The 13450-nt window shown below is 38.1% G+C and overlaps 1 protein-coding gene across 6 annotated transcripts in view; it reads right to left on the reverse strand.

Moving 5' to 3' along the window:
- Positions 1–2271: 2271 nt before the first annotated feature.
- LOC135469638 (cAMP-dependent protein kinase catalytic subunit 1) overlaps positions 2272–13450 on the reverse strand; it is a 106773-nt gene continuing 95594 nt past the window's right edge. For all 6 annotated transcript variants that reach the window (XM_064748166.1, XM_064748165.1, XM_064748171.1 and 3 more), the window contains exons 7-10: positions 10569–10664; positions 5503–5625; positions 5210–5374; positions 2272–4686 (exon numbers count right to left, since the gene is read on the reverse strand). In XM_064748166.1, the coding sequence (XP_064604236.1) occupies positions 4561–4686; positions 5210–5374; positions 5503–5625; positions 10569–10664 (510 nt within the window). In that variant the 3' untranslated portion in view covers positions 2272–4560. The remainder of the gene's footprint in view (positions 4687–5209; positions 5375–5502; positions 5626–10568; positions 10665–13450) is intronic.

Below are 13450 nucleotides of genomic sequence, written 5' to 3' on the forward strand. Positions count from 1 at the left end.
CCTACCCCTATGCGAGGGCTAAACGCAACTCTGCGATGCTACCCGGAGTCTCCAACAAACACACCGGTCAAGGACATCCCGCAGGTGTTCAAAATGGGGACAGATCAGGTGAATACTGCTGGCCAGTCAAGCACTTCAGTGATTTCGGCCTGTAGAAAAATGCTGTGAATACAGCAGCAACATGGAGACGGGCATCGTCATGATGAAACGTTACCCCATGGCGCCCAACAAATGGGCGCAGGATTTCATCTCTGAGGCGATTCCAAACCGTTTGGCTCCATAATAACCGGATTTCTGCTCAGACTGTGTCATTAGCAGTGTCAGCGACTGGCCTGAAATGTGGAGGTGGAGGAGGCGAATGTAGTAGTCTTGATCGAGGGTCGTCGCGCGCATGCGGGCGATTAGCTGTAATGCTGAATTCGTCCTGAAGTCCTCCGAGAAGACTAATCGTTGATCACTTACAGATTACTGAATACAACAGATAGGGCACACGTCTGACAAGTCAAAATGGTGAATAGGCTTGAAATCGACAACACATTGGTTTTGGAGACTGGAATGTTCACTGGTGTACGGTTTTGCTCTTGGCCGATTCGTACTATGTTGACACAAAGCATTATCTTGTGAAATATTGCAACAACAAAAGTGCTTCGTTTATATTTTTGTTCAATATACATAAACTGTAGTCATCAATCTAATTAAAGTCAAATCTGGTCGTTACTTTCTACATTTTAAAGTAAAGTAACATCAATTTGTCTGACATCATAGCACTAAGCATGGTAGAGAGATTGCTTAAGCAAAAGTTACTTAGAAAGTTTCGTGAAACCATGTCCTGGGAACCAGCACTCCATGCAAATGGTCGGGCAGCCATAACCGAGCCATATAGAGCAGGATTCCAAGTAGACCTATTTCTCCATTGTTGTACACTGCGTGGCCAGCTTCACCACAACGTGGCTGAAATATTGCCAATGTTACATTATGCCACAATTCATTCTTTGGCCAGCAAGGAAATGAATATACATGTACATGTATGAAGTTTTATACAAGCTTTCTTGTAACTATATTTGAATGTTTAAAATCATACTTTGGCATTAAGACGCTAATCAAATAATAAATAAATAAATCAAAGCGATGCTCAAGACTTTTTTCCTTTCCCTGATGGTTTACTTTATGGGTGGAGGAAACCAGACTGGCCGGTGGAAACCAATCTTTTTAACAAGTGACGGAGAGGCAAGAACCTCTAACCACAGCCTGTTCCCACTACACTATGTTGGATACATCTTGGAGCGACGGGCCGTTCTGCCATAAAGGTGAAAAACATCATTGATTAATCCACTTCTGATAATGAAGTAATAATTAACACAAATAAATAGAGACAACAGACTATGTCAATTTACTTTTATTGACAAATTTTGCCAGTAATTTAAAAACATCTATAAACCAGACATTCAAAGCTAAACAGGATCTAATGTCATGCTGTACAATACAATGATAATCAACGAGGGAAAAAAAAAAAAAAAAAAAAAACTCCAACAAAATAAACCTGCGCAGTCAAATGGCCACGTTTACACATGACAAAAGGTTGAACCTTCCAACCCCTGGGGAAATTCAACCAGGATGGGACTGATGTTATCCTTAGCACAAGTTCTTGTCTATTTGCAGAGGCACAACTTCACTAGCAAAGTCTCATTCACTGGAGAACCTTTACACGGACAAACAGCCAGCTTTTAGGGCGTTTCTTGTTGAAGCACACGATGTTACTGTTTTTGGTGTATCTACTACGTTTGCTTAGCCTTCAATCAATGGTGCAGCTACCCATGATGGGTGCAGTAGAAGTTACTGCTTGAATGTAATTTATACACATGACTTTAAAAGCTGAAAATCCTTGATAGCGCTGACCTGGAGTTATCTATACTTTCAAAGCCTCTGACAGCAACCAGAAACTCTCATTCATATTTGTTCTGAATTCATGAAGATTTCAAACAGTCCATCATTTTGGTGATTCAGAAAAGCATCCACCAAACTGCAGGGATTTTTCTGAACACCAAAGAACAGCACATAACAGCTAATTCTCACCAGCACAGTAACCTTTAACAGACAGTATCCTGCGTGTAAAATAAAACATGTTGTATTTTGTCTTAGTGAAATGTAAATCCACTAACTAGCAGGCTCAGAGTTGGTCTGTGACTGGCAGACTAGTATAATACCTGAATTTCCAAATCACTCAACATTTTTCATGTGCACTACATACATGTTCAGTGACATTTGTGTTGAAAAAAAAAAAATGCGGTCAGTTATGACAATGATTTATATAAAAGGGCTATATGCAATTATTCAAAAAAGATACTCTTTTAATAGTCTTTTATTTTTATATATATCCACAAATCTCAATAATAATTGCTTAGAAGTGTGAAGGCTATACAGAACACAGAAACTGACTGAAGCCTTCATCTGCCTGAAGACAGTTCTAGGAATCATTCCTCATCAACCTTCCAGCTAGGTAAACCTATCAGTGTCTCAGATATGCTGGCGTCTCCTTATATGCATTGGGACACAGAAACTGACTGAAGCCTGAAGACAGATCTAGGAATCATTCCTCATCAACCTTCCAGCTAGGTAAACCTATCAGTGTCTCACATCATGTCGATGTCTCCTTATATGCATGGGGACACAGAAACTGACTAAAGCCTGAAGGCAGCTCTAGGAATCATTCCCCATCAACCTTCCAGCTAGGTAAACCTATCAGTGTCTCAGATATCATGCTGGCGTCTCCTTATATGCATTGGGACACAGAAACTGACTGAAGCCTGAAGACAGATCTAGGAATCATTCCTCATCAACCTTCCAGCTAGGTAAACCTATCAGTGTCTCACATCATGTCGATGTCTCCTTACATGCACTGGGACACAGAAACTGACTAAAGCCTGAAGGCAGCTCTAGGAATCATTCATCATAAACCTTCCAGCTAGGTAAACCTATCAGTGTCTCAGATATCATGCTGGCGTCTCCTTATATGCATTGGGACACAGAAACTGACTAAAGCCTGAAGACAGTTCTAGGAATCATTCCTCATCAACCTTCCAGCTAGGTAAACCTATCAGTGTCTCAGATATCATGCTGGCGTCTCCTTATATGCATGAGGACACAGAAACTGACTAAAGCCTGAAGGCAGCTCTAGGAATCATTCCCCATCAACCTTCCAGCTAGGTAAACCTATCAGTGTCTCACATCATGTCGATGTCTCCTTACATGAATGGGGACACACAAAGCCAAAACATCTGCATCTTACATGTAAAATGAGCTTTGTTCAGCTCAGGGAAAGGGGCAGCTAGTGAGTGATTAATGGGTTAATAAACCAGTTATAGTCCTTCACAGTGTGAGATTCCTGGTTTGGTTGTAAAGATATCACTCTAGATAACACTATATATATATTTATATACATATGCAGCTGTCAGCTCTTGGAGAAAGGGACATCAAACGTGTATTATCACTGGCAGCATGCACTATACACAAGATGGTACCAAATTAAAACTTGATACTGCCTAACAGTCCGATCTAAAATCATCAAATATAATAAAAGATCAAGTCTTAAAACTCTGATATGATTTATAACAACTGAGGACAAGCCATGGGTTGAAAATTTCAAGAAAAAAATAATTAACACACAATTTAAAAAAAAAAAAAAGAAAAAAAAAAAAAAAAACATGACAAGGAAAATTATTAGCAGGCCACCTTTTCCACCATTTGTGTGTAACATCCATAGAGAGGATGTTCTGATGAACATGTGTTTAACACACAGACCACTCCTCATACAGGCCTGTCTTGGCCGTTTTCCCTTCTGAAGGACAGAAAATGATTCTACAGATGAAATACCCAGTGTTTATAGCCCTTCATATGAATACCGTACCTGGCCAATAGGCTAGGTCAGGCCATGTGAAGAGGGGTAGGGCCATTTACTGGCACCTGATTGTAAGTTGGTTTCCACATCTTAAAATATAAGAATGTTATTAATCACTGAGGATAATCAGTAGCGCTTGAGCAACTTCAATCAATTCTATTCGCTCCTATTGACTAGTAGACACCTGCAGATGCCAATATTATTTATTCACACTGTACGATACAACATTCTACCAAAAAAGGGCAAATAAATATACCTAAGATGGAAATCTGTCTGGTCTGATGAAGAGACAGTGGTTGAAGCTGGGGTCTGGCACAATCCATGCTAACCGTGTATCTGGTAGCTTGGTCGTGCATCAGTGCACTCGACACACCAGCCGTGTTCACCTCACCCTGTTCAACCAGGTTTGGCCACCAGGATTACCCCTCCTGGTCCTCTCAATCTGAACATGTCCGGTACCTCTGACACAGAATATTGCACCAAGATGAAATGTTGTTGAGAGGCAAACGTCTGGAGACAGAGCACCCTGGATCGAGGCAGGGCCAAAGTCTGTAAGCTCCCCTTCTCTACTACATAGCAGCCTCAACTATCAGTGTTAGATATAAAAGGTGCACACGTGGTTAATAGAACATGGGTTGCTGGTAATAGTCCACCTCCAATCCTCCTCAGAAATCAGCAAACTCTTTCGCGCATTTCTCTGTTGAAGAAATCCTCAAAGGCTCCTCCTCGTAGTCATCAAAGTTGCTTGCATCACCTGGACCTTTGCACTTGGGAATGAAGGGAGCTTCCACCTGGAAAAAACAAGGGACCAACTTATTCATAAGCTTGTCAGGATCACACCAGTTCTCCACAATTCTCCATCAAACACCTTCAATGTACATAAACATGCAATCTGTCTGGGTGTAGTTTGCTCTTACCCCATCAGCTACTTCTTCAGGCAAATCACTGTCAAAAACTGTTCTTGCCCTTCCAATATAGTTTGGGCATTAATTTCCTTCCTTTTTCTGACAAATGTCAGTGTACAACTTACTTTAAAAGATACGGAATAGATGCTGACTGACTGACTGACAGTGGAGGCAGGAAGTCTTGGGTTTAAAGTCTCATTAGACCGTGATACTATCTGGTCAGTTAACACTTCATTTGTCCATAACAAAAGCATGGTGTCGAAGAAATAAATTCTTTTTGATCTCTGTAATCCTTTTCAATCCTGGTGATTTGACTGAGGTTTTAACACTCTACTTAAAATATTTCATCTATCTGATGAAAGCTGGGATAACAACCACGCTAGCCACACTAACGCTAAACTTTGCCTACCTTCTTCTGGTAGATAGCTATCCAATCTGTAGTGGAGAACCATTTGTGGTTCTTGATGTCATTCACTGCATTCTTTAAGTTGCCATAGCGCTTTGTCAAATCCACCTGGAGAAGGTTTCGTAACAGATCTTTCAAATCTGAGCTGAAATGGGAGGGGAAACGCACCTGAAAAAAAAGAACAATATTATAGTGTGTATTCATGTAAACAGAACTAGCACAGCTACTACAACCTCTGACAATATTCTAACTATTTTGTCAATACTAAGATAGTATACACACAAATGTGTACTTACTTTGCCAGAGACAATTTTCTCATAGATCTGAATAGGCTGGTCAGCAAAGAAAGGCGGGTATCCAGCTGCCATTTCATAGACCAGAACTCCTAGTGCCCACCAGTCCACAGCCTTGTTGTAACCCTGTATAAAAACACACAACACTTGTTACCAAAAATGCCATCCTATCTCATGAAGCATTGCCGTCTGAATCCAGGGTCATCTAAAGTACATGAAAAAGGACTGAATGTTCACCTTTACCATTTGATAAATCACAGAGCCATTAAAATGTTAAGGAGCATGGGTAAAGTACACATTAGGTAATAGGTAAGACAGAATATCCCTAAATCTGTGGCTACCCTCACACAAGACATCATATAAATGTTTTAATGTCTAACATTTTTGTTACTCGCTTAATCGTCTCTTTAACATTCTGTGACTAAGCATATGTATTTAGTCACTTGCCATTATTTTACAACATAGTGAAATATTATGGAAATGTGAATTTGGCTACACATGAAAACTTGAATACTTAGAAGGTCAAAAGTAAAACGTTTAAAAATGAGATGACAAATTATAAGATAGATAGCCTTAAGTCAGACCACAGTGAATGTGATAGAACATAAAAATTTAACTTTTTATCACTGATGAATGCCCACCTTTAACAGTTGAAAGCCATCTCTCGAGGGGCTACGCATTGTCACAACATATGTTTAATGAGAGTGACAGGAAATAAAACTTCATCTTCGTTTACTCTGAATATAAATAGACCTGTGCTCATGCTTGGAGGTATGTATGTATATGCAATTAATTGTATAACTTCAACTCTACCTCAAAAAGAAAACAAAACAAAAAAAAAAAGAAAAGAAAACTAAACAGTAAATTTAGCTTCACATCACAGATCAGTGCGTTTCTAAAACAGCAAAAAGTCATGGGTCACAGCTAACTAATGCTGAATCAGGCTAAACACATTTACATGTAATACTCCTGTATGAAAACCCTTTTGTGTGTAAACCTGATATAATTTGTACACGGATGACTGCTTCAATTAACAAAATAGATGAGGTTGAAAGAAAGCTGGTTACATTTTTTTTTTCAGAAGATGGTGTAGTATGTTACAGAAATGAATTATATATTCCTACAACGTATAAAAAATGCATTGGCAATGCCAAAAAAAATTAACATGCCATGTTTTAGTTCATACATTAACTGACAGGATCTAAATATAAATGTATGGGTAAAGAGGAAGGAAAATTCATTTCTTTTTGATGTAATGAAACTGTTACGTGGAGATGTTTAAAGTAGAGTGTAAAATTTTTCCTTTCTTTCATATATGTACTACCAGGATATTCAATAAATCACCTATAATTGCATGGAATTTTTCAACGATAGATTATTGGACTGCCATTTGTTACTTATCGTCTATATGCAAAGCACCATGTTTCAACCTAATGCGCCAAATCTGGGAAATTGTCGAAGTAAACATTAATTTGTCAAATATAGAGAAAACAGCATGAAACTCAAAACATATACGTATCCAATTTTCAATTCAGAATGATGAAAACCAAGGAAGTTCACAGGACACAATTTTGTTGAAAATGGATGAAATGCCCTAAATTCATGTTTGGAAAAGTCAATATTGTAGTCTATGTCTTTTAGAGAGTCGTCTATATTCAGCTGTCTTTAAAATCACTCATAATAGCTACCAAACTTGCCTTTAGTCTTTCACGCGGAACAAGAAGCTCTACACATTGATATGTTCAAATTTCACATTCTTGCCAGGAAAATAAAGTTAGAACAATTTAGAACAAGTCGATAAGCTCGTTTTTTATGGCAAGAACCACCTGCCTTGGGTGACGTCATAATTATTTTTTAATAAGTGGCATGTTGGATATTGGGCAGAGTTCAACATGTTTTGAAAGATGTTTACCTGAACTGCTGCTGACTGTACTGTAAACCCTGTTTCTGACACCGCCATACTTGAAATCCTTCGCACGTTTTAATATACCCTTAATGAATTTTACTTTATCTCTTGTAACGTATGATCTCGCGGCAGTACAGTGTCAGATATGGATGTTAGGAAATTCAAGTGATCTATTTATCCGCAGAGACCGTAGTGTAGGCTGTGTTACTGCGTGGAGTTTGTTCAAATTGCTGGTTGGTGCAGCCATTGTAAAACAAATTACTCTCCATGCCCATTTTCCAGCATGCAACTTAATTTTGAATAATTATGATATCACCCAACGCAAGGAGTTCTTGAATCAGAAAAAGTATTCTAACTGCATTTTCTTTTGAATAGCACGTATCAATGTGTAGAGCCTGGGTTAATACGTGACACTGACTAAAGTCAATTTTGGTAGTGTGTATGACTGATTTTACAGACAGCTGAGTGTAGGTAACTCTCTAGAAGAAACAGACTATAGTAAAAAAAAAAAAAAAAAAAACGTCTGTGAAAACTATACTTTAGAGACCCCAAGGCATGCATACAACCCACCCCCAACCACCTCGATCAAACTGAACTCTGTAAGACAGCCAAATGATCTGTGAGAACTAATACATAATACAGCAAAGTATTCTCTGCTGGGATTTTACTCTGCGAAAAGCGATGTACTTTCTCACAGAAATGAACTAGTTCCACATACACGTTTATGAGGACTTGTGAGCACAATGCACCTAAAAGTAGACAGGTATGATAAGATATTCCCTACTGCTGAAGTTAAAGTGAAAAAAAAAAGAAAAGAACACCCTTTCTAATATATATGCATGCGGAAACTGATGTATGATAAAATAATCCTGAATAACACTGCCATGACTGCATGGTGAGTGTGACTGCACTATTGTGGTATTTGCACATGGTAGGACTTGGGCATTAAAGACCTTTCAGCAGGCAGGTGTATTTGCTGAGGCCCCAAGAGGTGAGTGACCCACATGTGTCACTGTTCACCATATCCTATCAGAATGATCCTGGCCAGCACTACAACATACTGCAGATTAATCACAGGCTTCCTTACTGATTCCCTGCCCAACTCTTTTGTACCTTCCACAAGAGGCCTTGGATATAAAGCCTGTGCAATTAGGTAACACAGAATCAATCAGCCTACACAGTTTGAGCACACCATGCTAGCTGGTTGGCTGGCTGGACACACTTAAAAGCAATGTCACGTGTAAGTCTGCACCCTGACTGACTACAATAGGACAACAGCACCATAACAGCTGCATACAGAGCTATTTTACCTCGCCAGTCCTTAACTCTAACAGCACTGTATAATGAACTCAGTAAGCACTTAGGCTTGGGTACACATTATTGCCATCTTCACTGTAGGTGCAAGTTTAATACTGATCTTCATGCCAAATACTATGTCCGATCCCTTCCCACTAGGACAGACGCACTCTCACAATTCTGGTCAGTTTTAGCTCAATGGAACCCAGCCGACAGTTAGCAGAGCTAATAGCATCAGGGAATGAAGAAATAAAACCTAAGTACACGATGACATACGCTCTGCTAACAGCCCCATTCTATCCCAGCCTTCAAACGTCGAGGCTCAAAAGAGACATGAATCACTTCAAAACAACAACATTCGTCTCCATGGTAACCATTGCAAGAATTGCAGTGTCCCTTTCAACTCGGGAAGAAAAAGAAATCCACAAAATAAGAAGGTCTCTGATTACTGAGTTGTGTTATTACAACATGCACACCATCATTATCCTAGGTCCTTGGTCATGTGATCACACACAACTTGCACCGAAGAGATACTTCATTGGACAACTTCTGCCTGAACAGGATCCAGTAAGACACCGCCAGTAAGCTGGATAACCACATTATTTCCATCTGTAGCTGACCATTCCTCTGACAGCATCTGTATGTCCGTTATATGGCCAGAACGACCTGATAATTCTTTCTCCAAGTAAACAGTCTTCAATACTGCTGAGGCAGGTGTTGACTGTGTCAGAGCCTATGACTCCAAGTGAGAGGCCAAACAGCAATACGAGTATTAGGAGATGCAAGTTGTGGATCCACCAGACCTCTTGGTCTGATGTATCAGGCTTATGTGGACAAAGTATAGGCCTGTTACATTTATGTCTTCCAGCTCTAACAGCTTCAATACTGCTGGTCTGCACTTTAAGATAGTCCCACAGCCACTGTATGATAAGGTTCCCGATGACTTTAAAACTATATGCCTCTTGGGGCAATGTTGATAAATGTTGAATATCAAAGTTTATACTGGACAAAATTTAGTGTAACATATGTGATGCACAAAACCTAAACTCTTCTCACTAGTTTATTCACTCTTAATAATTTAGTTTATAATCGATAATAGTTTAATGGCCAGTATTTCTAGATGAACAATACACGATACTATCAGTCAATTTATTATGACTATACAGTGTATTGTTCTCAATGTTTATAACAGAATATCATACCACCTACATGTATTTCTACTCCATGTACAATATCTATATAGAAACTGCAAAATACAGAAACAAAGCTATTTCCGTATTTTCTTTTTAAACCTATATATAGATATTTACTTGACTACATAATTACAGGTGTTAATCTGTGAGTGAGAGAGCCACGGGGTACATGTAGATCAGCTACTGTTACAGTATATGTAACCATCCGTAAATAAAAGTATTATTATTCTAATAACCACTGTCCAGGGGCCACTGTCCTTAAAATCAATCCGTATATATGTATATATCAATCAATATATGTAACCATCCGTAAATAAAAGTATTATTATTCTAATAACCACTGTCCAGGGGCCACTGTCCTTAAAATCAATCCGTAAATAAAACATATATGTAACCATCCGTAAATAAAAGTATTATTATTCTAATAACCACTGTCCAGGGGCCACTGTCCTTAAAATCAATCCATGTTTAAATGTGGTCAAAAACAGTGCATCTTCTGCAAGAGAGTACAGAGAAAGAAAACTGACCTTGCTATATGTAACCATCCGTAAATAAAAGTATTATTATTCTAATAACCACTGTCCAGGGGCCACTGTCCTTAAAATCAATCCATGTTTAAATGTGGTCAAAAACAGTGCATCTTCTGCAAGAGAGTACAGAGAAAGAAAACTGACCTTGCTGAGGATGATTTCAGGAGCTAAGTACTCTGGAGTTCCACACAGTGTCCAAGTCCTGCCTTTCACACGTTTAGCAAACCCAAAATCTGTCACCTAGAGGAAAAAGGGAATGGCCATGTAGCAATGACAACTATCTACATAGTGTATGAGCAGAACTGGGTGATAATGTCACACTACACATATGATGCTGTCAAAGTTAAACAACCTGCATGTAAACAGATCATGCAAATACAAGTATTCATCATCATTCTCATACAGAAACATTACCACCAAAGAAAACTACAAGTAATACCATGCCAAACAAGTGCTTTTACAACGTTTACATTACTAAAGTCAATCTTCAGTTTTAAGATCAGCTTACTTTTCAGCTAGTTTTTGTATGCTTTCGGGGAGAGAATTTATAAACATGGTCAATGAAAACAGAAATAAATTCACAGCCATAGTCATATTTCACCTCTTCTTACACTACTTTGCATGAGTAGACTTTACATCTTGGGCAAGAGTTACAAAGGTAGTCTAAATTACCATGAGAGTATTGTCTGGATTCAGATAGATGTTATCCCATAAGTGAAACAAAGAGTTCGCATTTTACAGGAATATCGAAACACCTTTAAGTGCAAACTTTCATTTTTTGCTACTGAAATCTTCAGTGTCACATGGGATTGCAATTTTAGGTGTTTCTACTAATACGCAAATTCAGAGAATTTATTCTACGTGCTCCAGTGCATACGTCATGAAAAGTGCCACATTGTCATTGTTGTTTACCATAATGATATGTTATAGAGATGTCATGAAAACAGAACATATTAATTACTAGTCAAGTGTTACGATTTTAACTGACAAGCATATTATAGGAGGAAACAGAACAAGAGAGGAATAAATTTTCAATGAAACGGATCGCAAAAGTCTAACAGTGCTGAAAATACATAAGTAGGTGTACCAGTGCTCTATTTTCTCAACTCTTTTGTATGTGTTTTTGTATTACGGAATATTTTGGTACACAGCGCACGGATGATGGTATAACAAAAGTACTTTCAAAAAAAAAATTGATTTTGTGTGAAAAAGGTTGAGAAAATAAGATGCTAGAAATGTTACAAGGTCATAAATCACCATAACCTGAAAAGAAATGTGGCAGAGATGAAAGATAAATCTCCCCAAAAAATCAAAAACAGACAAAAAGAAACACCACACGCACAACAGAAGAATTAAACTGTCCCCCTCAGCAGGATATGCAGGATTCACGTAGATCTTAGGCCAGGTTGGTCAAGGTATAGCTGAGCATGTGGGAGGGCTTCGAGATTCTCTCAGATCTACCTTACACATATGCCACACCTACACCATCAGTTAGAACAGAACTGTCCATCAGGTGCAGAGTTAATGGGACATCAAACACAATATCAACTCATTCTAAGTTACTCACAGTTAATCTGCTCTGTGACTATATTAGCCGACAGAAACAAGTTCAAAGAACAACATCAAATTGTGCAAGGTGAGTTAGTGCACCAGCCATCATTTTACCAGCCTGGACAGGATTTACTGTACAAGAACCTTGTTCACCACTCTAATTATTTAAATCAAAGTTTATTTTCTCCATATTTCCAAACACTGGCTAATGAGACATTCTGAAGTTAGCAGTAAGATCACTGCATCCCAGACGAAACACGTAGCAAAGACCTAGAGCCAAAGTATAGGCATGGCCTTTCCAGATATTTTAAAAAAGCAGGGCTTTTTTCTAGCCACTTTCTCATCATGGTAACCATAAGGTCAGAAAAAAGTTTGACAATTTTTTTATTAAATTTCTTTATGAAAAATGTATGTGTATATAAATATATCCTATTCTTTTGAGGAAAATGTAATAGAAAATTGCAGGCAAACACATGCTCCCCTGAGGGGTGCATGCAGTACAATATGTCCATGTGTTCCAAGGACAGTTCACTTTTTGTTACACAGTCATTGTATAGTAATAACTCAGAGCTTTGATTGGATTTCAGTGTATTGACAGGCAGAAACTTTCAGTTACTTCTGTCACGCTGGCTCATTTCACCTAACTTCTTCTTATACCTTATTGTTTAGTATTACAGTTACAGTTAGAGAAAGTAAGATAAATCCAGAGCAAAATATTACAAATCTTGACAATGTTACGCTTATAATTTATTTATTTATTTATACATTACTGTTTCATATAGGGTTACTTTGTGTATTTTAAAGGAAGTCTGCAACATGATTCCGGCATATTTCCTTTATCTAAAGAGCCACGACTATATTTCAAATACAAGTGGGTAATTTTGCAAATAATGTGGTCAAAAAGGGTCTTAAAAATCTAATTTTCAGTAGAAAAAAAAATAATATAAAAATAAAGCATTGCTGTACGACTAGGAAAATTATTTTTTCTACCTCACAAAAATGAGGACCCCAAATTCCTCAACCTTTTCACATATGAAAGAGCTACTTTTAGAGCAATTTATAGACAGTTTTAATTTGATTTTGGGAGACAAAACTACATTGGTTGGATTAGCCAGTTCCAGGGCTTCACAAAAAAATACAATTTTGTCTTTCAACACAGAATAATGTCTTCAGAATATGATTGAATTACACTAAATTGGCAATGTGAATTATATGTGCTAACCATTTGTGGAAAAAACATGTACATGAATATGTGAGAATGACAGCAAGTTCTGTATGGCAGAAAAACAGCCACATCCCTTCTACATCCAAACCAATCCCACCAGTAGTGTACATACACAGAATTCCAGTCAAATGTTTGTAGGATAAGAACAGGAGATATAGAATATACAGGTCCAAACAGCGGATTACAAAGTTCACAGGTTATACATGCTTACAGAGTTTAATAGGCCATGGCAGGTTGGCAAGCAGATCAA

This window comes from Liolophura sinensis, chromosome 7 (genome assembly GCF_032854445.1).
Source record: "Liolophura sinensis isolate JHLJ2023 chromosome 7, CUHK_Ljap_v2, whole genome shotgun sequence".
Taxonomy (NCBI): Eukaryota; Metazoa; Mollusca; class Polyplacophora; order Chitonida; family Chitonidae; genus Liolophura; species Liolophura sinensis.